We start from the raw sequence: 27740 nt of genomic DNA on the forward strand, positions 1-27740 counted from the left end.
TTACTCCACCTTTTCATGTTCTCTGTATGTATATATATATCTTCTTACCATATGTTCCAGTCTTTTCATCTGATGAAGTGGGTTGTAGCCCATGAAAGATTACGCTCAAATAAATTTGTTAGTCTCTGAAGTGCCACAAGTTCTCCTGTTCTTTTTGAGAATACAGACTAACACGGCTGCTACTCTGAAACAAATTAACATACTTATTCTGCTCACTGTGTGTTGACATTGTAATCAGAAAGCACAGCTAGGAAAAACTCAACGCCTTCTCAACACCTATGTTCAGATATTCAAAATGTGACCCTTGATCTCTATGTTCTTTTTGTCACCCAGGATTTTTCTCATTTATAACATGATTTGCACACAGAAATTTGCACTGCAATCTCTGCTCTGATAGCAGGGATGAATTACACTCTCCGTCATTTCATTAAACATTAGCAGCTATATTTACCCAATGGTCCATGAGAAATGATTCAGTCTTTCCTTCCCATTTTAAAGGATGAACAAGTGCATTAGCTGGCTCTAACTTGCTCACTCCTAGGTATCCAATAATGAGCAAAGAGAAATTAAAGCAGTCGCATCACTGAAAAGCCAGCACAGCATTTGAGCAGGGGAAGTGTGGCATTAGGAAAGTGAACATTAAGTGTACCCTCTTTATGAACAAACATTTTTACACAGAAGGGGGAAGTGAAATTAGTTGAGAAGCATGAGCCATAAAGACAATTGTGAATGGAAGACATCCCCATCATCTCACAGGGTCAACTGGAACAGAGGAAGAGGACTGTGTGCTACCCCACTGGCTCTGGAGAATGCCAACCGCAGTTTTAGAAGCTGATTTAAAAAGGAATACAAATAGTTTGCTTCATCCATACAGTATGTTCATTTTAAAAGCCATGGGACAGATTTTGTCCTCCTTCCCTTCCCCCTCCCCGCTGTACAGCTTGAGTACTTTATAAGGCTTGTTAATACTCTGCAAGAGGTTGGGGAGCAATCTTGGGGTGAGTGCAGTGTAAGGCTGCTTATTGTAGCTCTACACTGGTTCCCCTTATAAGCCTCACTCTTCTGTGTCTGAGAGGTTTCAAAGGGTGGTTCTGGAGGACTTTTGTGTGAGGTTATTCAAAGCTGCCTTGTCACTTCTCTTATTCAACATGTTTATAAGGCCACTGGGGGACATACTGAGATGATAGGAATGTGGTGCTAGTAATATGTGGATGCCCCTCAGCTTTATGTCTCAGAATTCAGCAACCCCAGATGCTGCACCATTAGCTATTTCTCGTGGCCTAGCCAAGACTAGGACTTGGATGAATGAACCTGAGCTGGCTGAAGTTTATTCAACAGAAGATAGAAGTGATGCAAGTGAGCTGGAAGAGGGATTTGAAGGGTATAGCAAAGGCAATTCCTGCCCCTGTTTATTGAAAAAGTATTGTCACTCTTTAAAAATAATTTTACTAATATATAATACAACAAGAGAAATTATACAGTATCATAAATATTAAAAATATAGTATTACAATAACAAAACCAAGGACTATATGCAGACAAGAAAAAGGGACATTGTGACTCTGAAATCCATATTTAGAGCTGCACAAAGCAAAACAAAATACCATTGCAGGTGATCAGATTAAATATTTTAACAAAACTACAAAAAAAACCTCCTTACTTAGGTCTCAAACCTGCAAACATTCTTGCATGTGCCTAGTGTCACTGATTTCAATTAGACTATTCAGTGTGTGCAAAGTTACTACTGTGCATTTACAGTTGCAGAAACAAACCCACCCATTCTTTTCCTTGTCGAAAACTAAATGCAACTTTTGAAGGGGAAAAAAACCCCTGTATCTTCACTCGGTCATGACTGAAAGCCTATTGAAGTCAATGGGAGTTCTTTCATTGACTTATTGCCTTTGGATCAGGCCAGGGCCAAGGTAGGAGAAGACAGCAGAGACAAAATGTTACCATTTTTGTCATAAAATGGGTGAGATCTTATTTGGATAAGAAAATTGGTCTATGACACTTTTTTTTTTGTCATTAGATGTTCGTGGAAATGGCAGAAAGCATAAATTTCTCTCCTTTGTACTAATTTGCACGTTTTCCAAGAGTGTGCTTTCACACATGACAATAAACCAAACTAAATACTAATGCTTTTGTTCAGCTCTTCCTGCATTATTGATTTCCCATGATTAAAATGTCCATCTTATCTTTATATTTCATATTTAGCCCAAATAGATATTCATTTTCAAATCAACTAAATGTATTTTTAAGAGAATTAAAGAAGAAAACTGAGGATTTTGCTACTATTTTGACAAAATTCAACTTTGGACAAATTGGATTATTGCTTCCATATAGAAAGTTTTAGTGAAACCAATTAGACAAGTGTCTTTCCATGTTCCGTCCTTTAGAAAAGGTTCAAATTCCAGAAAATCCATATAAGCACTGAAAATAGGGACCATATGTGTCTGCTACTAAATGCTAGCATGTATTCTGAAGGCACTTTTAACAGGAAAACACTCAGGAGAACCTATTAAGCTTATTATATAGTGTTCTGTTGATGATTCCTTTTATCTTCTTTTAATTGTAGAGTAAAGCTTTCTTTCAGAGGAATCAAAAGATTAGCCTGGATAAGCTGAATTCCAGAGCATAAAGGAAAAAGATGGGGTTCAAAAATCAGTCAAGTATGAGTCTACATCAAAAGGAAAAAGGGAATCATGTTGAATATTGTTTATATGTGTAGGGAACTTCAGATAACTGTCTTGTTTCGGAAGGCTCACTCCTGAAAATATTTAATCACTCAGTTTGTCAATGCACATCTTTCTAATGTGCAGAGAAGTCAGTATGTTGTAATGAGATCTCAAAACATAGAAGAGCCTTTGATATTTCTGCTACTGGAAACAGTTTCACAGATCCCAAATCTCAAGGCAATTTAACATCACATCATAGCCTCAAAATTAAGCAAAAGTGTCAACCCATTGAGTGTCCTTTCCCTCCAATCCCTCACTGTTCATACTTAGAACTTTTAAAACCATGCCAACCATTTTTAATGACTCACATTCATATTCGGATGTAAAGTGTATCCTGTACAGTACGCTAAAGGTCATGTGAATTCTCCTTCAGTGGATGTATGTACCAGGGAACAGGTTGTAAGGGATTAAATGGGAAGGGCCCTCATTACTTTCTACACACTGACTTCATCTTTTTCAGTAAAAGGAATGTATTACGGGTAAAGGCAATATTTTCCACCTGTAGAACTCTGAAGCACAACACTGAGAGGATAATTTTGTTCAACTTTTAAATTGACGTGTTTTGTTGACACCAAGGGCAAATACAATTGCACAACAGGTTTAGATTATTTTATGTCAGCCAATACTTTTGTGGTAAAAAGCAAACATTCAGAGACTGGGTTTAGTTCAGGTGAGATGCAAATATTTTGAAAGCTTTTCTGAAAGTATTCAAACAAGAAAATTGGTATTTTTGTGTTCAGTCACTACCTAAGGATTTAATATGGCATGCCATAAAGTGCCTGAGCACAAGATAGCTGGATAAACTGCAAATTATAATATCTCATTTACAATATTCCCAACTGCAAGCATTCAAAAATCATCTCAGGTCCTCCAAAATGAAAAGATTGACTTAAAAATTATGAAGGTTTTGTTTTTTTAATATATTTTGGGTCTTTTTATTTTCCTTCTGAGCCTTTAGGGTTCACTTTTCCTACTTTTTTTCTGCAAACATGAGGAATAGAAACTTACTTTAAAAATACAATAAATAAAAGCTAAGATTCTCACTTAATCAAAGGAATTCCGAAGCTGGTACTTTAAGAAACAACACCAAATATCATGAGACTCTTGATAAAATTGAGAGAGTTGACTACACTGGCATTAGTTACATTTTTTCCACAGTTCAATTTCTACAGCTAACTGCCATAAACTAGCATCCTCTTTAATGAGGAAGACACATTACCAACTATTTACAAAAAGAAAAGGAGGACTAGTGGCACCTTAGAGACTAACCAATTTATTTGAGCATAAGCTACACGAAAACTTATGCTCAAATAAATTGGTCAGTCTCTATGGTGCCACAAGTACTCCTTTTCTTTTTGCAAATACAGACTAACACGGCTGCTACTCTGAAACCCAACTATTTACAATCTGCTTAATTAAGGCTCAAGCACTCACCCCAGTAGGCCACTGACTCTGAGCCCCTGGCCCTCTATGTTTGATTATTGGCAAATAGGGAGTAGACAGCCCCCAAACTTTCAGGACAGGGGGACAACAATATCTTCCTCCTCCTCCCCACGCTGAGCCTAGGCAGCGGAGAGCCAAGGAGGAAAGGGAAGGCCAGTTGCAGCTCCAGAAGTGCTCCTGTGTGTGCAGTGAGCAGCAGGAGACTCCCCCCTTCTGTGAAGCTGCCGGAAAGATAAGACAAGAAAAGACCTTCACTCACTACCTGAAAGGCAGTGGCAGCACCAGACCCAGCCAGGAGGGGGAAGCAGAGGGAAGACCCAAGTTTCCTCCTGCTGGTAGCGCTCAAAAGTAATGTGTGTGTGTGTTGGGGGGAGGGGAGGAATTAATCCCTTCACCACAGGCCTGGGGCTTGTGGGAGGAGGCAGAGAACACCTGCCACTCCTCCACCCAATGGAGGGAAAGAAGATATTGCTAAGTGGGGCCAGAGAACCATCTGAGACAGGCACAACGTGTGGTTAGGGTGGGACACAGAGTGCTCTATAAACATGCACAGACTCACACGGGCATGGAGTAAAATTTTTGAAAGCACACACACTTTGCCGAGTAAATATAGGACATGGTGCAAAGCAGGGGCTTTCAGGTGGTGAGGATTGCACTCATCTGTGAAACCAGCTGCTTGTCCTCCCTCCACCAAACTTCGGGTCAAAATGACTCCACTGCCGTGATGTGCCCCACCACTACACACACACACTGCCTGGCAACATAACTCCACTGGTGCAGCATAGTCATACACTCCCCTGGGACTCCCGAGGACCCACCCCAGGATGCTCTAGTGCAGAGGTGGCTCCTTGTAAAAGAGTACAGTTTCTGGTACTATCAACTTTCCTCTGATGTTTGTGCTGTGTTCATGAGAGGGGGCTTCACAAGTGCACACCCCATTCTCACCCTGCCACTCCTTCCTCCTATGCATGACTTCAATCTCGTGGAGAGACTTCTGCCAGTCCCAGGAAGGGGGAGGAACAAAGCTGCAGAGGAGAGGAAGAGTAGCCTCTTCTGCACAGGAAAGGAACAGCCATACCCAGAGGAACCCCTTCACCGAGAGAACAAGGGAATTCCAATCTGGCCGCTGATGGCAGAAAACAGTGCTATCAGCTATGCTCAGTAATATTAGATCACCACCATGCCAAAAACTCCTTAGTAAATGCAAAGTGTTAACTGTTATCTGCCAATAAAAACGTAAAACAAAATCAGGTTGACAAGCAAAACAATCTCAAGAATACAAAGACTAGCTGCAGAGTGAGAAAGAACCAATGTGCTCTTGTAAGATATGCATAAGGGATTTTATTACACCAGCACTGGCTAACCCAATGTTAGTTGGATCATCCTGTTAACATTATCCGCTATAGACAATCAATTATGAGTTAAATGATAGTGGTTCGCATTCATGCTGCTTTAGTTTTATCAGCATTTCTTTGAAAAAACATAATTTTCATTTGAAAATTAGCCCTATGTTAAAATCTGGAATATGACATCTCAGTTCAGAGATATTAGATATTGATTGGCTCAACAAATAAATCCAATTCCTTGGTTATTGCTCTAGAAATATAGTCCAGAGCTGGAGGAAAGTCGATTTTATTAATTTGTTTATTTATATCCTATAACTTAAAAACAACAAAAACAGTGTGACTCAAGTTTTACATTGTACTAGTCTATATAACCATGTATTGCTAATTACCCTCATCCTCCCTCCCTGTTTCTCACCACCAGCTCTAGTATCTTAGCTTAGATCCTAAGCTTTTTGTGGCAGGGATGGTGTCCTTCCGTATCTTTGAACCACATCTGGCACAATAGGGCCACATCCTGAGCATGACTTTTTGGAGCTACTGTAATAAATATAATTAGTAAGATCAGTGTCTCAATCATTTAAGCAGAAACCCATTGCTCTTGTATTAATTATTCTTTTATTACTTTCTAAAATAAGTAAAATGTGCTTGGTTCTGTTCAGAGATAAAAAATAAAACAGGACAATGTGACAGAGAATGCAGAACAAGCATGAAAATATACTACTATATGTAGGAGCACAGCAAACGGAAATGGATGCAAGAAAAAGACGAATGAAAGTTGTATAACTAGTGTTGTCGAGCTCTGAGTGTTTTGTGCGGGAACAGTGGGTTTCTCACTCATGCCAATTCAGCATAGGGAGTAAGAATAGGTACAATTCAGGTTGATTTCTTTCTTAAACAATTTGTTTAAATGTAAAGTTCCAATAAATAAGGTAGATTAGAGGGCACGTCTACACAGCAGTTAAATACCCCAGGTTGGCCTGGGTCCGCTGACTCAGGCATGCGGGGCTCGAGCTGCAGGGTTACAAAATGCTGTATAGATGGTTGGGCTTGGACTAGAGCCTGGGCTCTGGGACCTTCCCGCTTTGCAACCACTGTAAAGTCTTGGAAGAAATGCTGTATTATTAGGGTTGGGTGGCAGTTTTCTTTTGCAGGGAGAAAGTTTGCTGCCTGCCTTAATCTCTCTAAAAAAAATAAACTCTTGAGGTAGAGTTGCTCCCTGGCAGCTAAGGACTGATGTTTTGGTTGAGATTCTTGAACAAAGGTTTTATGGGCACAGTGTTCGACCACCTCTGTTCAAAGCCTAGTGGATATAGAGCAAAATATAAGTTACACTAAGACAATACCCAAACACAGCATCAGTGATTTCTCCTCCAATGGAAAACCAACCTGCAAGCCTCCAAAATCTGCAACCAGTTGGTAGAGGGGTGAAAATAATATAATACTGCAACTAGAAGGATTTTTCTTATGAAAACACTGCTGGTTGCTGTAATGTATAAGGAGCATTTCATGAACCTGTGACAATGTCATCACAGTACAGTCTTTATTTTAGGATTTTCTATGGTGTCCATCACCATAGTATCTAAGAATTATATAGGTAAATTAGATCTACATGAGGAGCTCAAAGGTTGGGTTTTCTCAAAGGTCTCTTCTACCTTTTGTAATCCCCACCCAGGTCTTAGGAAGACCTGCTAGATTATATATATATACTGTGTGTGTGTAACAATCTGGACCTGATCCAATGTACACTGAAGTCATGGGAGTCTTCTCAATGACTTCAATGACATTGGAATGAGGTCCTTGGTTGGAAAGCCACAAGACACATGGTCTTTTTTTGAGAATCTCTGTGGGACTAAAGAAGGAATGATGTGTACCCATCTGCTTCCACCCCTGACCTACCACACCCATCCCAGCTCACCCAATTCTTCCCACCTCGTGTGGATAGCTGTCCTTCAGAGAGGGTGCTGTGAGGTCCATAGGCCGGTGGAGGACAATGCCACAGAAGTGGTTGATTCCCTTTTTCCATGTGGGCAGAGAGATCTGTGTGCAGCTTGTCTCTCCTTGTACAGATGTGAAGGGTGAGAGCAATCTGGGTCTGAGTGTGTTCTCTGGTATACCAGTGCATCTATGGAGTTATTCCAGTAAATCTTGTGATGCAAATCTCAAAGACCTTCAATTGTCCTCTATTCTTCTTGAAGACAAACTCCTATTGAAGACTATGAAATTTTGCTTGAGTAAGTACAGTGTAAAAACAGAGTGAAGATGTCAGGATTTGATCCAAGGAGAGCGGAAAATTGGCCTCTACATTTTAATCTGACCTTTAAAAAAATCTATTTATAGTTTGTTTTTTATAAAAAGAGAACAAATGTAACATGTTTTACTGAGTAGTAATTTTAGTTATATTTGTTTTTTCATATTTTGTCTGGTGCTGTTTCTATGCTATTTCCTTTCAGACACGGAGCTAGACACTCAGTTGACATATACTGGCATAGCTCCATTGAAGTAACTGGAGCTAAGACAATCTAAACAAAGTGAGGATATGATCCCATATATTTATTGTTGCAGCTGATGACATCAGGAAACAGTTTAGAAGCTTGCCTCTCCCATTGTGCCCACAAACTGTGAGAGCTCTTGTGCCTACAATTATTTGTGGGTTCAGTTAATGTCTCCTGGACAATGAAGCACTTGATTGTACTCACACCTCAGGTATTTATCTGCCTACATTAACTGTACCTACAAATAATTACAGACAAAACCTCTTAATCCCTGGTTAAGGCTGCACTGAAAAGTTGATCTTCAATGTGATGCTTCTTGATTTCTTGAAAATAATTTCTCTCTTAAGTTCAGCAGAACTGCAACTGGTGACATTAACCAAGACTAAAACAATTTTCATACTTCTGTTCTGCCCTTAATCACTCTATCAGTTAACTTCATCACTTCCTTTTTATACCAGTGTATGAGATGCAAAACCAAAGAGACCCTTACTTCCAGTAAAGAGATCTCTCACTGCAGAGGTAAAATATATTAGAAGGAGCTTTCTCCCTATTCAATCACTGTTACAAATACTCCTCTTAGAGAAGCAGCACAGAATATCACTGCTGGGTTCTATTTCTGGCTCTGCCAACCTGCTGTGTAACTTTGGGTAAGTCACTTCACCTCTGTGCCTCTTTTGTCCCTGTAACAGAGTAGATCTACCTCTCAGGAATGCCCCCTTCTGGTCAGGTGTGTTTTCTGTCTTTTCTCGATTTCCTCCGCTCATTGTGCCCCCTGTCAGCAGCTGGGTTTATCAGGAGGGTCTTTGGTGACTCAGCCCTCTGGCCAAGTCACACTGTCCATATGCGAAACAAACAAACCCCTTCCCGGTACACAATCTAAAATATCCCCAGTGTCCTACAGCCCTTCCTGGGCTCGGTCGTTTAACAGTCCAACAAGGCCCATCACAATGCCCTGGCTTGGTCCGGCAAGGTTGCAAGGTTCCTACTCTGGAATTGAGCAGCACCCTGAGGGCTTCTTGCCTCTACTTGAGTCATCCGTGACCCCAGCCTTCCTGATAAGCCACCCCTCTTGGACTCAGTTTGCTGACCACAACTCCCTGCTGAGTCAGTGTCAGTGCAGCCCTCTCCCTTAGAGTGCAACAACTTTAATTCCCTTCCTTAGGGCATAGCCACTTCTCCCAGCAGCTGGTTGGAGGGACCCAGTCCCACCCCCTGCTCTGTGTCCCAACCCACAGACCCTTTAAATATAGCAGCACATGTTGCGTTCCTTTACTAGCTGCTGCTTTACATTTCCCTGGACCACTTCTCCGTAGCCTGTCTTAGTTGAGTCCCCACAGTCAATCAGAAGCTATTCTCTTGCTCCCCGGTCCCTGCAAGCAACTGATCTGCCCAGCCCTTTCAGCCCCTGCAGCCAGCCAGGAGCACCTCTTGCTCCCCTGGTCCCTGCCAGCAGACTGAACTCACTCTGACCCTGCAGCTTCTTTTATATGAGCCTGCTGGGCCTTGATTAGCTGCTCCCTACAGCCCCTTTCTTGATTGGCTGCATCCTATGCAGCCACTCTAGCAGCTTGAAGGATCCTCTCCACTGCCGTTTTCTGAGGCAGGGTATGGCAGGGCCGTGAGGCCTCCAGCCGGGGACCTCAGGGCCTACCCCACCCCTTCACAGTCCACTTTCACTCTTTGATTCTTTAGCCTATAATCTCTTTCAAGCAGGAACTTTCTCTTATTCTGTGCTTATGACACACTTAGCAGAATGAGTCCTGATTTCAATGGAGGCCCCAAGGTGTTGGTGTAATAAACATGGATAACAAAGATCCCACTGATAGATCATTAGACAAAATGGACAGTAAATTATCTCGGGGAAGTTGAAGACTTTCATGTGGGGTCCGTGGTGAGAAGAAGAGCTGGACTCTATGAAATGGATTGTGGTTGTGGACAAGGTTCTACTACTAAAGAATAAGTGAAAGATTTATATTAAATTCCGCATTCAAAAGCAGTTTCCCTTTACACTTGCTTACTGTTGTCGTTACTCCAACTCCACCCCTACTTCCTAACTACCATAGCCTGTTGTTTGTATCCGTCATTTTATCTGTCTAATTTCTATTATAAGACCTTCAAAGAAGGATTCTGTTGTCCTATGTCTGTAAACCATGTTGCACACCAACAGTAATATAGAAATGAATAATTTTGTCAGCTTATGTGATATAAACTGCAGTTTATTGGTTCACAATCCCATAATTCTACATCTAGCCATGGATCTTAGTTCCTGTATGAAAATTATTTTCAATTTTTTTCCTTTTGCATAGTTCCAGAGTAATTTTATACTTGTATATACTGTACACACATATTTATAAAGCCCTTTGTTAAAAGCTAATTATAAATTCACTAATAAAGTATACCTTTTGAGCTGCTGCTCAAGTAACGTAACAAAACAAAAAGAAAAGGAGTACTTGTGGCACCTTAGAGACTAACAAATTTATTAGAGCATAAACTTTTGTGAATGGACTTATACAAGATCATCACAACACAACACAGGTTGCAGGCTGAGTTAAGGGCTATTGAAGTGTGAATTTTCCCACTATAAAACACAAACATCTGTAAGAAATCATTTGTGTTGATCCAATAGGAAAAATCAGAATGACAAACAGCCCTGAAATTTTCCACCGTTTTCAGGTAAGAGAATATTCTATTTGCTGCATCTTAGGAGCATGACAATGGGTGACTCCATATTGATATCCATTCTGGTCAATATCTATATAATAAATTCAGATGGTTCAATACCCATGACCAAAGAACTTGGAGCAAAGAACTTAGAAAAGAGTAACTAAGAACATGATTTATGGCAAATTAAGGAACGTACCTATACAAATTTGAACACGGGCACAGATACACACAGCATCCTGCACCATTATACAACAAAAGACATGTGTAGGCATACAAAATAAATAGGAAAAAAAGGAATCTTGAGCTTTACCATTAAATTGCCTCTCATATGTAAAGGCCCTGCTTTCTCAGACTTTCAAAACTGTACATAGGGATGGTCAGAAGTTTCAACCCTCCTACCATCATGGACCACAGAGACACAGAAGTCCTTCAGGTAAATAGGTTCTATATTATTTAAGGCTTTCAGTACTAAGAATCAGACCTCAAATTGCTCTTGAATTGCTCATTTATAAAGTACGCCTGTTGCAGAGTCAGTATGCACAGACTCAGACAATGGGGAGATCCTACTTTGCCTCCCTTCCGCTGGAAGAAGTAAATGTTACCAACTTCCAAATACTGTCAAGTATGAAGCAACACAAAGCAGCGATTCATTTTTCTGACCCTCAGAAACAAAGAGTCTGACTCCAAGAAAAAATGTCTCGTGCTCTGTTAATAGGGGGGTACCACCAGTACTGCCATTTTTGTAAATCTCCAAAATGCTGTTTCCTTTTTAGGAGAAAGAAAAAAAAAGAATCGGATTACCACAAACCCTGTAATGCTCATAATATGCACCCCAATATTTTCCATTTGAATGTAAGTGCGGGGTAAATATTGGACAAGCAAAATGACACGATGAAAGCTTTTAGTTGAAAAATAATGAGTGCCTGCAACACCAAGGATCTGGAGCTGAGTTGTTTTTAGTGGAACTGATTTGATATGAGTCAGCATGAACTAATATTTTTAAAATGTTGCAGGGCTTCAGAAAAAACACGCAATTATTATTGAAGGCTTGAGCTAATGCCATATGTTTCTTCATTCACCATATATCGGCAGCTAAGAAAACCTCATGCCTTTTCAGTCACTTACAGCATGCACTGCAAAAGCCACTGACATTAAGTTGCCTATGCCTGTGACACAGCCAGTGCATTTGAATGGAGATTTCAATTCTCTCTGCTTCAGCAAAAGTAGCACAGCAATCAAATCAAGCAACATTAATGTTACATGGACTTCAATGAAAGTTGCATCTGCATAGCAAAACACAGAAAATGAGCCCAGAGTATTTAATTCAAGATGAGTGAAAAATGCATACTCAATCCACACATTTTATGTAGCAATGCAAAAGTTTCCATTGCCCTTGTATGTAGAGCGCCACACTGCCCAGACCCTGTTTTGTGACCTGTGATATGGGTAGCTTCCCTACTCCCCTGCATGGGCACGTAGACCAGTTTTGGACTGGACACCAAGTACAACACATGAATGGCAGATTAAAATTCTGAACAAAATCATTTATCCTTTACAAGTGATAGCAAGCAACATAATCACCGCTTCTGGAATAAAATTCAAGTGTATTTATTGCTTCATATCTGACCAGCATGAAACCTTCTATCACAGAATCTTTCAAGATGCCTTGTCTATACTATCCATAGACACATTTGTTTTTTCCCTCCCTCACACAACTCTTTGAAAAGGGTTTGCATCCCATAAACACATCTGCAAGTTTTCTTATGGAAATATTAAGACCCAGAATGAACAGTTATGGTTCTGCCAATGATTTTCTTTATTATATTATGTTTTGGGATTGTCCAACTAAAACCAACATTCTCATCCAAGCTTTTGGATGCATTCTTGAATGATATCCATGAAATAAGAAACAGAAAGCATAGCTGAGTGGTTCCAGATTCTGAAGGGTAGAAGAGTGTTTTGAGAACTAAAAAGGAACAAATGTCTAAAGTGAGTTTACAACTGCAGAAAAGTCTTTATGAGACATTTTTATTATGAAACATACATGTATTAGATCAATTGGATCACCAAAGAAAATTTCCAAACCTAGTAAATTACTGTCTGTATAAGGGGGAAAAAAACATTGGAGTCAATATTTCAATTAAAATGTTCTGGAGAAAGAGTTATAGTATAGCACTCTAGCAAAACTCCTAGTGTGTTTTCATCTTTGATTCTTCTCCTCAGTTAAAATTTTTATTACATTATTATGGAAATAATGTGATAGAAAGAAAACAAGACATAAATGAGTGAATGACTTGGCTTAAAATATATAAAACTACATTGAGGTTTGAATGTTTTTTGTTAGATCATGCCTAGTGGTACAAAATAAACTGGGAACCAGGAAAGGTCTGTGTGTAATTTGTATTTTATTTAAAGCATTTTTTCCTCTGGAATACTAAAATTCCTTGTGTAAGGCTGTGGTTCATAGTCTGAACTTTCTCAGGTTTGTGAAACACTTATCTTTTCCCTATTCCATAAGGACTGCAGATGGGTTGTCCTTGTACAGTATACAGTATCCACCTGCACTTCATTAGAGAGCAGCATTTGTACATGCCACACCACAAGATCATCATGATGACATAGCAGCTTCAGAGAACAGCGTGACTAGGGTTTTTTTGGTTTGGGGTTTTTTGGGGGGTTGTTTTTTGTTTTGTTTTTTTTAGCTCTTGTATCACAGAGGATCTGGCAGCCAGTTACCTCCTGACACTGTTTACAGCATATATTGGTTGATTCAGTCCTTTATTGCATCTGCTCTGGGAATTAAAGAAAGCAGCTTCAAGGCAGTAAGGTAAGTGCTGTTGCATGTTTTAACTATAATGCTCAGCTATTTAAATGTAGCTCTAATGGGGACATGAAAAATGTCAGAACAAGTTTGCCAATTTGTAAATTGAACACAAATCAGCAGTTTTGGTGTATTTAATTTCAGAGTTTGCTTACAATAACCTCGTGTTGCATGCATTAGTGGTGAACTTTTTGTACAATATTTGGGAAAGCAAACTTCATACACAGTAAAAGGAAAATTTAAAAATACCACTCATTTCAATTAGCCCTCCAGCGGTCTGTTAGTAACAATGCCTTATCAGTCCTCTTGATGTGTTAAATGATTATTGTACTATTTAAACAGGAGGATACAAAATAGGAACATTTAAATCATTAGTTTGGCTGTTGATGAAAGGTAAAATGCTAGATAGTTTGAAATTTTAATTAAGTTGTCATTTAAATTGTTGAATACCCAATTAAATATTTTAATTTCCTTTTATACACCATAGCTAGCAGAGTGACACTGATACTGCCGAATCACACTATTTTTAATATTGAAGATATGTAATTGTTTTCATGACAATTAAACAATATAATTAATGTAGTCAATTTTCAAAATATTTTAAAGAGTTTTTATCACTATCTCTATTCCACCCTGATGAGGTTTTTCTGAAGTTTGTGGAGATGCAATTTATCATTGCCTGCATTTGCTGTGCAGCTTCCCTACTGTGGGCTCAGGTATTTTACAGTGAAACTTGTAAAATAACAAACAATAATTTGTTCAAAAAATGTTTCCAGAACAAGACTAGCATGTCTGAACACACTGTGACCTAATAATTCACAATCATATGGTCCAGGGTAACATTTTGAATATATATAATGATCACATTTTTTACATTTTTGACAGACACAATTTTTAGATCCGCTTATTAAGAATCTGGCAATAAGCAAGATAATTGTTCTACATAATATTTACTTTATTGTGGAAGCCATATATGTGTGTGTGTGTATACATATGCACGCGCACGCACACACACACACATGCTTACTATATAATATTTTATACAGATATACACACACATTCATATGAATCATATGCCACCCCCCATTTTTAACATTTAGTTGATGACATTAATCCATATACATTTAGTTTAAATCTTGACATTATTTCTAGTGTTTTGCATCATATGGAATATTGCATGTTCTTTGAAGCAAGTGTTCTGTATATGAAATTAAGGGGAAAAAAACAACTAAGAACCATTAAAAGTACAAATTAAAACCAGAAAAGCAATGAAATATACAGTTAAAGCAGATTATTCATTCTCCTATATTAATAGGCTTTTACTTTTGCCAAAAACAATGCAAACATGTCAGAAAATATTACTGTAAGGCCAAAGAGTGCCAGTCCAAATTGTTGGCAATAGCTCTGACTTTCCATGCTTGTAGGGAAATAGTAAGACCTCCCATCTTGAATGGGTTTACACAGGGGGAATCAGCCAAATTTTCAGCTGATGTAAATCAGTGAAGTTCCATTGACTTCAGTGAAACTGTGCCTGTTTACACTGGCTGGGGACCTGAGCCATATTTTGCATTTGATTTAGTATGTTCTCAGACAATAGTGGCTAACAGACAAATAAAACCATACTTGTAACTCACATTTGAAAATCTCCCCAAATGGCATGTCTACCCTACTGTATCTAATTAGGTAATATTGATTGTATAAGAGCCTAATTAAAGATATTTAATAGATCTCCCCGATCAAAAGCTTAGCATACTAAGGCAGAGCAGAGAAACTTAAATTCGTTTATCGGAGACACCAAAACACCACCTTAAAAACTCTCACATTCTGTTGGAGGGTAGATTAACAGGAGCTGCTTGGAGATATTTTAATTCAAGGATTATTTGCCCACAAGAATATAGCATGGCTTTTAGGGAGCCAACAAAAGCAAGGAAACAAACTTAAGGCATATGTGCTGTTCTTAACTAAATTGAAAGCACCACAGGAGTTCTCAATTGTTTGTGTAGCTCTGAGCGTATTGTCACCAGATAAATAATAAAAATAACCATAACAACTCATTTTATTCTGCTGGAGTTTTCCATGGATCTTGGATCCATGTCTGATGCTACTATGCATACCAAGTTGCATATGGATATTCTCTGAAATTACTTGGGAACAAGAGGACAATTTAAGGTTGAATTTGAATGGTTTTTTTATTGCTTTTCATCACATTCTGAACTGTAGTTAAAACACACTGGCCCAGGTCTTCAGGTGGTGTGACTCAGCCTAGTTTTGCTGATTTCAGTGGTGCTACACTAATTTACATCAGATGTGAGTCTGACCCACTGTGTGAATTGGCAGTGGGATTGTATGTGTAGATACATGCTTATCTAAATATTGTAAAACACTAGCCAGTTAAAAGAGACCACCCTTATTAAGCAGTTTCCTACCTCAAGACCCCATCCCAAGTACACTGGGAACAATTTTGCTTCACCTGGATTAGAAGACCACCTGTGTTAAGCAAGTGGCTTATTGGATCCTTGAATGGTTGCTTAAAACAAGTTTTACTGTATACAATATTCATTTTTATCTAAGTGTGAAAAATGGGAATCTGCAAGGTCATTTACATTAGTCCATGACCAATTTATTCAGTGTATAGATAGATAGATTTTCAGTGCCAGCTGTTCTCCTAGGCCTTCCAAATATGATGTGGATTTGTATATAAGTTTCCTATTCACAAACCTAGTTGGCACTTTTATAAAATTAACTTTAATTAACTCAATCTTCCTTTTCAGTTTTTGTGCATAATTTTATATTGTAAAATCAAAAGTAATATCAAGGAAAACAAATAAAAAATTATAACTGTTTCCCCCCCCCCCACCACCATATAGGGACAAGACATTTCAAAGATGCATCTAAGCTCTCTACCTTTCTTACTGGTATTGATCAGTGGCATTTTCTGCCAATACTATGATGTGGGATATTTTCCAGACCCAGATTACCCTTATGTTCATTCAATGATGGGGCCATCTACAGCGGTCTGTGCCCCAGAATGTAATTGTCCTGAAACCTATCCATCTGCAATGTATTGTGATGACCTCAAATTGAAAAGCATCCCATTTGTACCTTCTGGAATAAAATACCTTTATCTCCGAAACAATATGATTGAGGGCATTGAAGAAAATGCATTTGATAATGTAACAGACCTGGAGTGGCTGATCTTAGATCACAACCATTTGGAAAATTCAAAAATTAAGGGAAGAGTCTTCTCCAAACTGAAGAGTTTAAAGAAATTGCATATCAATTTTAACAATTTGACTGAAGCTGTTGGACCACTTGCCAGTACCATGGATGATCTGCAACTTAGTCACAACAAGATCACAAAAGTCAGCGCCAATGCACTGGAAGGGCTGGTGAACCTGACTGTCCTTCACCTACAGAATAACCAGCTGAAAACAGACTCTGTTTCTGGGGCTATGAAAGGCCTGAAGTCACTTTTATATCTTGACTTGAGCTTCAATCAACTTACAAAGCTACCGAAAGGACTGCCACATGCTTTACTCATGCTGTATTTTAACAACAACCAGATCACCAGCATTCCTGATGAGTACTTCCAAGGTTTTAAGGTCCTGCAATATTTACATCTGTCTCACAATCGGTTGACAGATGGTGGAATACCAGGCAACGTTTTCAATATCTCCTCCCTCGTTGAGTTGGATCTCTCCTTTAACATGCTGAAGAGCATCCCAACAGTCAGTGAGAACCTAGAAAATTTCTACCTCCAAGTCAACCAAATTAACAGTGAGTCACATTTGCATATTTTAATGTAATGAATAATACAATTAATGCCACTCCCTGCCTAGGCCACAGGAGGTCCATAGATAGTGACACTTCTATCAAAGCTGGGCATGTTCTCTCCCCATGTTTACCAGCTTTTACTGGTCTAGGTAAAAGAGAGAAAGCCATAACAATAACAAAAAGGTTTCTCTTCTTTGATTATTCCCCCCTTTCAGTCTCCTCCATCTTATTTTATATATAGAGAGAGCCTACAGCAGTCGCTCTGAGCAGTTTATATATATATATATATATATATATATATATGTAAAATAAGATGGAGAAGATTATATATATAATCTAATATATAATATAATATAGATAATATATATAATCTTTATAGGTTTATATAGATATATTCTTTATCAGTTTTTGTATTTTTCCATTTTGATACCCAAATTATTTTGGGGGGGATCTGGGGAGGGGTAGGTTTATCTTGTTTTGAACTGAGCTGAAATTAATGTATCATGCCAACAGTCATTTTAAGCACTGAAAGAAGGGGTCAGATGGAGAAGGGGGGAAGGTAGTGATACTCTCCTGTGGGCAACTTACAAAATAGACTCCGTCCATTTGAGTCACCGAAATGGGCACCACTCATACTGGATTGTGCTCTCTGGGCTTCAGTGTGTTCCTAGAGCTTGGCTTTCCTCACTGGGGCTTCAGTATGTCCTCAGACTCTGCTTAGTTTCTTGGGCTTGGCTCTTTCTTAATTGGAGGGTGGGTGGGGGAAAAATGAACAATGGAACTCATCCAAATACCATCCTCTTGTGACACCAAAATGAAATCTCACTCACAGTAAATTCCTGAGATCAGTGATTTTCTCTCTCCTTTCTTATGTGAAATAGTTAACAAATGTTGGCATTTAAATTGTCATTATTGGGTATCTGAGTTAACACCTCATTGAGTTTACACTGCTCAGAGCGACTGCTGTAGGCTCTCTTCAGTTTCATGTAGACATCTCTGTGTATAATTTTCATAATCAGGTCTCCATTGTGCAATTACTAATTAAAAGATTAAGGCCAACATTTTCAGAGATTTGCATCTGTAGTTGAGCCCGTAAATCCAAGCAGGACCAGCTTTCAGATGTGCTAAGCACCTGTAGTTCTCAATCCATGAAGCCTGACCTAGAGCTGAAAGTGTTTAGCTCTTCAGAAAGTTGGGCCTACAGAGTTTAGGCATCCAAGTCAAAGGGGCCTGATTTTCAGGAATGCCGAGCACTCACAGCTCCCACTGAAGACAATGAGAGTTGTGTATTCACCTTGATAACTTGGGCCTTTCAGAGCCAGCTTCCCTTCCACCCTGCAGCCCATGATACAGGTAGATAGTGTAAGAGAGCCTTGCACAGGCTACTGATGATCCTAAGTATTAGATAGAAAAAACAATATTTGAAAACTGATGGACTACATTTCAAACTATACTTATGTTTTTAAAAAATGTCACTTATATTGAGACCCAACATAAAACTATTTATGTTGTGTCCTCCATTTTCTGAGTCATATTTAGCAATCAGACAATGTTTGTATTGAATGTTGCTTTGTCTCAGAGTTCATCTGTTCTATGCAATTGGCCCTAGCCCTAATGTGAAACCGTAATACTGGATGTGACAGAGTAAAAATAATATTAATGATAGGTAACAATTAAACAGTGCTTTTTACCTTCTAAACACTGAATAATAATTTCCACTAAATGATTGTGATTTGATACCAAGATTAGACATGGCAAGAGAGCTGCTAGGGAGTGTGTGTGAAAGAGAATCATTTTGAATGCAAATTCTTGCTACGTTACCAGAAAGAAAACAAAACATTTCTCAACATTAGTGTCTTCAGGCCTTTCTCAGGTCACTTTGCACTGGCAGCCACATAAAATTGTCTGAAAGCATATCAGAATTCCCCTGGTATAAGGGAATCCTAAATTGGTATCAAAATAGAGTAGCCTGTTAAAAGCTGATGTGGACATATATAGACACACAGCAATTCTGTAACATAGACAGCTTTATACTAGCTAATCCTGTCTCCACCCCACTGCATGGAACATGCTGTGGCCATCTGTAGGCCAGGAGTGAGGCATTATGAGATGACAACTGAGTGCAATGAATTCCACTGATCCCAGGACAATGGAAAAAGCCCTACATGGCCATTTTAGCTGGTCTAAATTAATAGCTAGGGCTTCCAGTTAACATAGGATCATTGGAGGCTTATAGGCACCTTTGTCTCCTCTGGTTCTTAAAGTCAGTGCAGCTGAGGATTGAGCCTCCTTAGTATAAATATCCTATTTTTAGCAAGGTTGCTCCAGTGTGGATATTCCTGTTTAACCTACGTCACAGTTTGTACCCAGTCTTTGCTATGCCATCAGGTTTCTGAGTTAGTCACTGGACCTGCAGTTTGGGTAGAAACAACCTGGGAGCATTTCACATTTCTTTGTGTTAACATAGAAAAAGAAATGTAATTTTTTAAAAATACAAAATGTATTCAGTAAACGAAATATAATAAATCAATTAAATCGAGTTAACTACAATCATAGGGCTAGATCCTTGGCTGCAGCCCACTTCAACTTGGTGCAATACCTTGGAAAGCAAGAAGTGGGGAGAATGACTATTTTTCACCTTTACGGCCCCTCCCAACTCTCCCCAGTGTTACATCTGGCCAGGGCCATTCCAGCCCCTGACACGTGGTAGAGCAGCCCTGAGATCAACATCAGCCCTGAGATCAACATCTTTTCAGCCTCTTTTTCGCCAGCCAGGCCCCTAATATACCTCCCATCACTTGGGGGCCACAAAGGGTGGTGATGTAGAGCTGAAAATGCTGGACCCAAATCACTGTGGATTCTCATATGCCAAAGTGTCTTTGAGACTCCATCTGTGCTGCAGCCAAAGCAGTTCAGTGGTACAATAATCTAGCCCATAGACAAAATTTCCATATGTCATTTTTTATTTGCAAAACACTAACTGAGATTAACTAAAGCCCTAGTGATCAGACTATATGTGCAGTGCAGGAAAATCAACCTCTGCACCAGTCTATTAACCCTATGGGCTGAATTAATAACTGCAGCCTCTTTGTGCTGGTTCTGCATGGAGTGAGTTCTGGGGCCACTTCATTTTGTGTAAACACTGGTCTTCCCATGGTCCATTCCAGGCCTGCCCCCAAAATGATTTTGCACAGAGGCCTATGCAAGATTGGTTCAGACACCATTTCAATGGAATACAGAGGCAATCCTGCCTGGCAACTTGGCCAGCCAAAACCCATCACCCATCACAACTATGGCTCATCAGAAAATAGTTTTTTATACTCCCATTCCCCATTTTGGGCTGGTGAGTACAGAGGGCATGCCATAGAAGTACCTGGTCATGAAGTATGATGGGAGATGTAGTTTGGCCAGAGAGCCCAGTCCATAGGGGAGATTGGGAGCATATGTCACCTAAAATACAACCTCCAGACACTGCAGTGCCATTTCAAATCAAAATATTTTGGCTTTCTGACAAAAACTGAAAAAAATAGATTTTCAGACAACAGGTATTTGGATGAAATAGCTAATTTTTCCATGGATAATAGACACTTTTGTGAATAATTTCATTTAGTTGAAAATCCAACTTTCTGTCAACACACAGTTTTGATGGAAAATGTTCAACCTGTCCAAGTCACTATCTCTATGTAGGGCTTCAGTGCTAAGGAGGTGAATTTCACCTTACTGGCAAAATTCCAGGCACATCTCCATGCACAGGGATTCAAGAAATTCAAGGAGAGCTATGCTCATGTAACAGTCACAACTTTTTCCAGTAGTTACAATATACAAATGTTTTGATGTTTGTCTGGGCAACTTCAGAACATTTTGGGGATTTCCAGAAACAAAACACATTGGAACATTATTGGAGAAGTTTTTGCAATATTAGTCTTTGTGATATTGTTAATGCACATGACTACGTTAGAGTGGTCTTATACTAAAGAGTGACTAATTGTTATAGATGTTTCATAAGTAAGGGAGGCAGGTGCATTCAGAAAACCCCCAGTCACATAACGACAATGGAAAAGTGAACACACTGAAAAAGCCTCCCACAATTTGACATTTATGTGTACTGTATAGGACATCTAAAAATGTAGAAGCTGTGGTCCAGGAGCCTGATGGAAGTCAACAGGGGCCTTCCCTTTGACCTCAGTGAGAACTGGCTTGGGCCCCAATTTTCAAAGTGACTTCAGTCTTATCCCAATACTACATACACCATTTTGTATGCAGTCATTCACACATGCAAATAATACAGTATGAATGTACATATGATAAAGTTTACAAGCACACCTGGGGTTTGAATATGCAATCAGGTAGTTAAATATCTATGCACTAATACATGCAAATCTTATATTACAACCAAGTGGCAGTCTTTGTGTTCACAAATGATAATGTTGAAAACTCTAGGTTCAAATTTAAAAGCCATTTTTTAAAATTTGTCCCTTAAAATCATTGACTGCCATTAATTTTGCTTCCCTAAACAAGAAAAAATGAAAAGATTAGCTTTTAAATTCTTGTATGTGTTTAGCTGTTAAGTTTACAAACTACAGCCAAATTGTCTACAGTTCAGCAGACCTAATCATTAGAACATATTGTAGAAATTTTAGACTAAGTGAAGGAATAAGAACTCTTGGGCAGTTTTGTGTATTCTACTAATAGGTGCAAATTCAGTAACCAGGCAAGGTTCTGGACAGATGCAGGAAGGAATCCTCTCCCACAAGCCAGGAAATGACCTTGGATTGCTCCCTGTCTGTAATAGATTGAGGGTCCTTTCCTGGTCCCTGACTACTTTTGGGTAGGAAGTGGGGCAGACTCCTTGCATAACATAATACATCCAATCCCTTCCATGCACAGTAAACTGCACTGATTCCACTTCCAAAGGTTCCTTCTTAGCTATGGAGGAAGTGGCTGGATTTGCCCCATGGTTTCGATTGCCTTGACATGTATTTAACTGCAGTCACAACAGTATGAAAGATCAAAGTGATACCTACTGTTTCCATAGTTTATTTAGTGTCAAATTTAGTAACAATCTACATAGACCCAATCCTACAAGTATCACTCATGCAAATGATTGTTACTTATGCAAATAGGCCTATTGACATCAGTCAGTAGTTCATATCTGGAAGAATATCAGAATCAGCCTGTAGAATCATAGAAGCGTAGGACTGGACGGTACCTCAATAGGGCAGTCCAGTCCCCTGAACTCAAGGCAGGACTAAGTAAAAACTGGACCAATCCTGGCATCTAACTTGTTCTTAAAAACCTCCAATGACAGAGATTCTATAGTACCCCTAGGCAATCTAATACTTAACTACCCTGACGGTTAAGAAGTTTTATTTTTCCTAAAGTCCAGCCTAAACCTCCCTTGCTGCAATTTAAGCCCATTGCTGATTGTCCTTTCCTCAGAGTTTAAGGACAACAATTTTTGACCATCCTCCTTGTAACAACCTCTTATGTATTTGAAAAATGTTATGTCACCACCTCAGACTTTTCCTCTCCAGACTAAACAAACCCAATTTTTTCCAATCTCTCCTCACAGGTCATGTTTTTTAGACCTTTAATAATTTTTGCTGCTCTCCTCTGGACCTTCTCCAATTTTTCCACATCTTTCCTGAAATGTGGTGCTCAGAACTGGACACAATACTCCAGTTGAGGCCTCATCAACATTTGATCCTATTTACTTCAGATTATTTCTCCAGTTTCTCCATTTTAATCCTACTGTCCAAAGCAATTTCAACCCCTCCAGCTTGGTATCATCCACAAACTTTATAAGTGTACTCTCTATGCCATTATCTATATCATTGATGAAGATATTGAACAGAACCAGATCCAGAACCAATCCCTGCTGGACCCATTCAATATGCCCTTCAAGCTTAAGCATGAATCACTGATAACTACTCTCCAACCAGTTATACACCCACCTTATACTAGCTCTATCTAGGTTATATTTTCTAGTTTGTTTATGAGAAAGTCACGTGAAACAGTATCAAAAGCCCTACTAAAGTCAAGATCTGCCACATCTACCACTTCCCCCCCGTATCCACAAGGCTTGTTACCCAGTCAAAGAAAGATGAAAGGTTGGTTTAATATGATTTGCTCTTGACAAATCCATGTTGACTGTTACTTATCTTCTAGGTGTTGACAAATTGATTGCTTGATTATTTGCTCCATTATCTTTTCGAGTACTGAAGTTAAACTGACTGACTGTAATTCCCTAGGTTGTCCTTATTTCCCTTTTTATAGACGGGCACTATATTTGCCCTCTTCCAGTCCTCTAGAATCTGTCCCATCTTCCATGAGTTTTCAAAGATAATCGCTAATGTCTCAGATATCTCCTCAGTCAGCTCCTTGTATATTCTAGGATGCATTTCATTAGGCCCTGGTAACTTGAAGACATCTAACTTGTCTAAGTAATTTTTAACTTGTTCTTTCCATATTTTAGCCTGAGATACTACCTCATTTTCACTGGCATTCACTATGTTAGATGTCCAATTGCTTCTAACCTTTTCAGTAAAAACTGGAAGGAAAAAAAAAGGCAATTAGCACTTCCACCATTTCCACATTTTCTGTTATTGTTTTTCCCTCCTCATTGAATAATGGGCCCACCCTGTCCTTGATCTTTCTCTTGCTTCTAATGTATTTGTAGAATGCTTTCTTCTTACCTTTTATGTCTCATTATGTCTCATTTTGTGGTTGGCCTTTCTAATTATGTCCCTACATACTTGAGTTGTTTTCTGATATTCATCCTTCATAATTTGACCTACTTTCCACTGTTTTCCACTATAGTTTATATATTACTCTACACTCCAATATGGGGCACCTTTAGCCACATAAGAGTATCCATTATCTCTCCCCCTTCAAAGAGAAGGCTGTACAATATATAACAATAGGGAAATTGCCAGTGGCAGATTAAGGCAGAATGAAACGGAACTGCTGAGGTAGGTCCCACTTTCTATAGTAAACTCTAATTTCCTAAAAAAACCAAACCAACCTTTTTAGTCTGTGAATCCCACAGTTTTATGTCTCCATTCCTTATAAATGACCTAAGCTTCCATGTTTTGAAGAGACTCCTAAATCATGTAGGTGCAGTGCGCATATGTTTGGTTCATACAGGCCATATTTTGCTAATGACAATGGAAGATTCTAATGAGCAGGAGTCTCCTTGAGGAGTCTCCTTGAAGTCCAAATGGGGATATCACCTACCATATTTTTCAGATCTCTTTCTGTCTTCTTTAATACTCCTCCAGGAAAAAGTTGTTTCTTTTTTATCTACAAGGTGCAGCAATTTTCCTAGGTGACTTAAGGGAGGACAGCATTAGTCAGCCTGAAATAAGGGTTAGAGTGGAATTTTCAAAAGAAATGAATTTCACTTTGAGATATAATAAACAAAAAATAAGATATTTAAAAGATAATCCCTAACACAAAGGCCCATTGGCCTGCATCCGTCTGCCAGCATACCCCTTGTCTGTTTTCACCAGTACATTTCTGTCTCTCTTCATATGTACGCCATGTAGCATTTGCTTTACACCTCTCTCACAATTTATTCAGTACAACCATGCCTTCCTCCCAACACACCTGCCAACTGGGTGCTGAGATCTTTTGAAAATCTGGCCAAATGGGAGCTGGACTCTTTTTAAAATCTGGTACCAATCGTAGGTGCTGAGTACTTGAGAAATCTAGCTCTGAGCTCCTTTGAAAATCCAGCAACTAAGTGTGAGCTCCTCATCTAATGTAAATCCATGGAGCTCCGCTAAAGTCATGAAAAGAAAAGGAGTACTTGTGGCACCTTAGAGACAATTTATTTGAGCATAAGCTTTCGTGAGCTACAGCTCACTTCATCGGATGCATACTGTGGAAAGTATAGAAGATCTTTTTATACACACAAAGCATGAAAAGCTAAAGTCATGGGAGCTATCACTTTACTCCAGCTAAATATATAGCCCATTATGTACAAGGCCACAGATACTTTCTGGCATTAGTTATAGTTTCAGATTATTGTGTCAAGTAAACTATTATTATGATTAATTATCATCATTATTTTGTGTTTCAGAGTTCCCACTGAGCAGCTTTTGTAAGGTTGTTGGATCACTAGCCTATTCCAAGATCAAACATTTGCGTTTGGATGGAAATAATCTCACTCGAGCTGACCTGCCACAGGAAATGTACAACTGTCTTCGTGTAGCTGCTGATATCTCACTGGAGTGAGGTGCCTCCGATTTCCTTATAAGGGCCATAACTATACTGCAGATTTACACCAACATAACTCTTTAAAATTAGGATGTCTTAACCAAAGTCAATTTGCATATTATCTATTCTGTTTGTTAATATTTAGCATGAACCTGGTGATCCTAACAAAACATGCTTGTGCATAGTTTTACAAGTAATTTCAATTGTTTGTTTTAGGAAACAAAAAAGGACCCTATTTAGCCCCCTTCCCCTCCCGACCACCAAATCTGGCTTCCAAGTTGGAGGAATATGATCATGATTGTAGAAATCTGTGTGCATTCACACGCATGCCCACAAACATTGGTGTATGCATTTTTGCTCAGGTTCTCATGGAAGTCAGGTGTGTTTTTGGTAGAGTGCTGAATGGTAATTTAGGGCTGAACTGTGTTTGTACAATATTCACCCTGGTCAACATTAATATTCTAAATTATTCACGCCTTTGATATATTTTTAGAAATTGCAAAAGAATAGCATAACACAATTTAGCAATATAAATATGATCAAATTTGTATGAAAATACATTTTCAGAGCCCATTTCAATATTAATGAGACATGAAAGATTATGAAGAAACAAGAACATTTTTCAGGATTTTTAAATTGTTTGTTGTTGTTTTTGTCATACTTACCTATATACTTTCATGGAGAGGTTGTTGTCTGCTACCAGTAGAATTGTTATTTCACAGTAAATCACATATACAAGTATTTTTATTCAATTACTTGCATGCTACGTTTAACCAGACTGTAGAAAATAAAACATAGTAAATAGCTCTGTTGTGTCCATATCATTGTCAAATATGTTGCAGTCTTTTATAAACTTGAAAAGGAAGTTCAGGTTAAAACAAAAAATTCTAAGGTATTATATTTTGCTGAATTTATTGTAAGGTTAAATAAACTGTTTTCTGTATTTTGTAGTTTCAAAATGTTTTCAAACATATCATCTAATTATATCCACTAGCACTTGTGTTTACCATTTTGTCCAGGCCTTGTGCACTGAGAACTGCCAGGTGAAGCATCTCTGCTATAATGAACTGTTAAGTAATAATTTGACATTTATTTTTGAATTTTGTGAACATGAAAATGAAATGTATCAGATGTCCCAGGCAGTAAGTGTAAGGCAGTGTTTATCCCTTCTGATACAAAGAAACTAGTGCATGCTACATGGGAATGGGAAGTCAAAGTACTGTGTGTCTTGGAACACACACTAAAATAGACTTGGCATTAAATAAAAGCCATTATGATAGCTTGCTTGTAAACAAGTACTGTCCCATGGATACTATCTGTCTTTTGACTCCTTGATTATGAAAACCTTAAATAAGAACTATCCTATTTTTTATGGTAGAATCATTCACTCCACGACCACCACCACCCAAAGAGATATCCCTTGAGTACTGCCATCCTAAACTTCAAAAACCATGCAACAGGTACTCAAAATCATGAATTACAAATTTTTTTTTTCTATTTGCCTTCTTTTTTTAGAGCCTTTGATGTTTGTGATGTCAAGCTTTTCTCCACAACACTGAGGGCTAGAAACTTACTTAAAAAAAAAAATTAAAGCTGTTTTTCTCATGTAATCACAGGACTCCAGCAGCTGGGACTTTACAAAAACACCAAATATTGCAGGACACACAGCAAAATTTTGAGAGTTGACAACATAGCCCCTTTGTGTAGGATTTGAATTGGTGTATATTATTGTTGTGATGCCTCCTGTGTTGGCTGATAACTTAAACTATTTCTGCTATACTTTTGTGATGACCACCATCTTGATTGACACAGGGACCTCCAGGGCTAAAAGCATGAGGCTTTACAGCTTAAGTTAAATGACAATTCCCTGTAGGTCAGAGATGTAAGACTCATATCCTCTGTGGACTGGGCACTGAGAAGGACCTGTAACATACACTGAACAGTGGGTTATACTGGCTCTTTCTCCCATTATTATTTTCCATATTTCATTAGTTATCTACCACTGTGACTGTCTGGCATCATTACAGGCTACTGAGGGGTAGAGGGCACCCCTCTATAAAAAGAAAACAATATAGCACTGATGAATCCCCACAACCACTGGAGAATAGCCTCCTTTCCTCCTTTGAAATGAGAAATGGACAACCACCTTCACAGCAGAGAAGGTGGCTGTGGACAGCAGGTACGCACCATACTGTTTACTCTCTACGCTTCATAGAGCACTGTCCTGCAGACCTCCAGCACAAAGC

At 38.8% G+C, this 27740-nt stretch overlaps 1 protein-coding gene across 1 annotated transcript; it reads left to right on the plus strand.

Moving 5' to 3' along the window:
* The first annotated feature begins 13204 nt into the window (after positions 1–13204).
* Positions 13205–26300, plus strand: LUM (lumican). The gene is made up of 3 exons (XM_084633239.1): positions 13205–13506; positions 16368–17277; positions 25358–26300. The coding sequence occupies exons 2-3, from the start codon at positions 16386–16388 to the stop codon at positions 25510–25512; spliced, it is 1047 nt and encodes a 348-aa protein (XP_084489365.1). The 5' UTR covers positions 13205–13506; positions 16368–16385; the 3' UTR covers positions 25513–26300.
* The last annotated feature ends 1440 nt before the right edge of the window (positions 26301–27740 follow it).

This window comes from Lepidochelys olivacea, assembly GCF_965140295.1.
Source record: "Lepidochelys olivacea isolate rLepOli2 genome assembly, chromosome: 1".
Lineage (NCBI taxonomy): Eukaryota > Metazoa > Chordata > Testudines > Cheloniidae > Lepidochelys > Lepidochelys olivacea.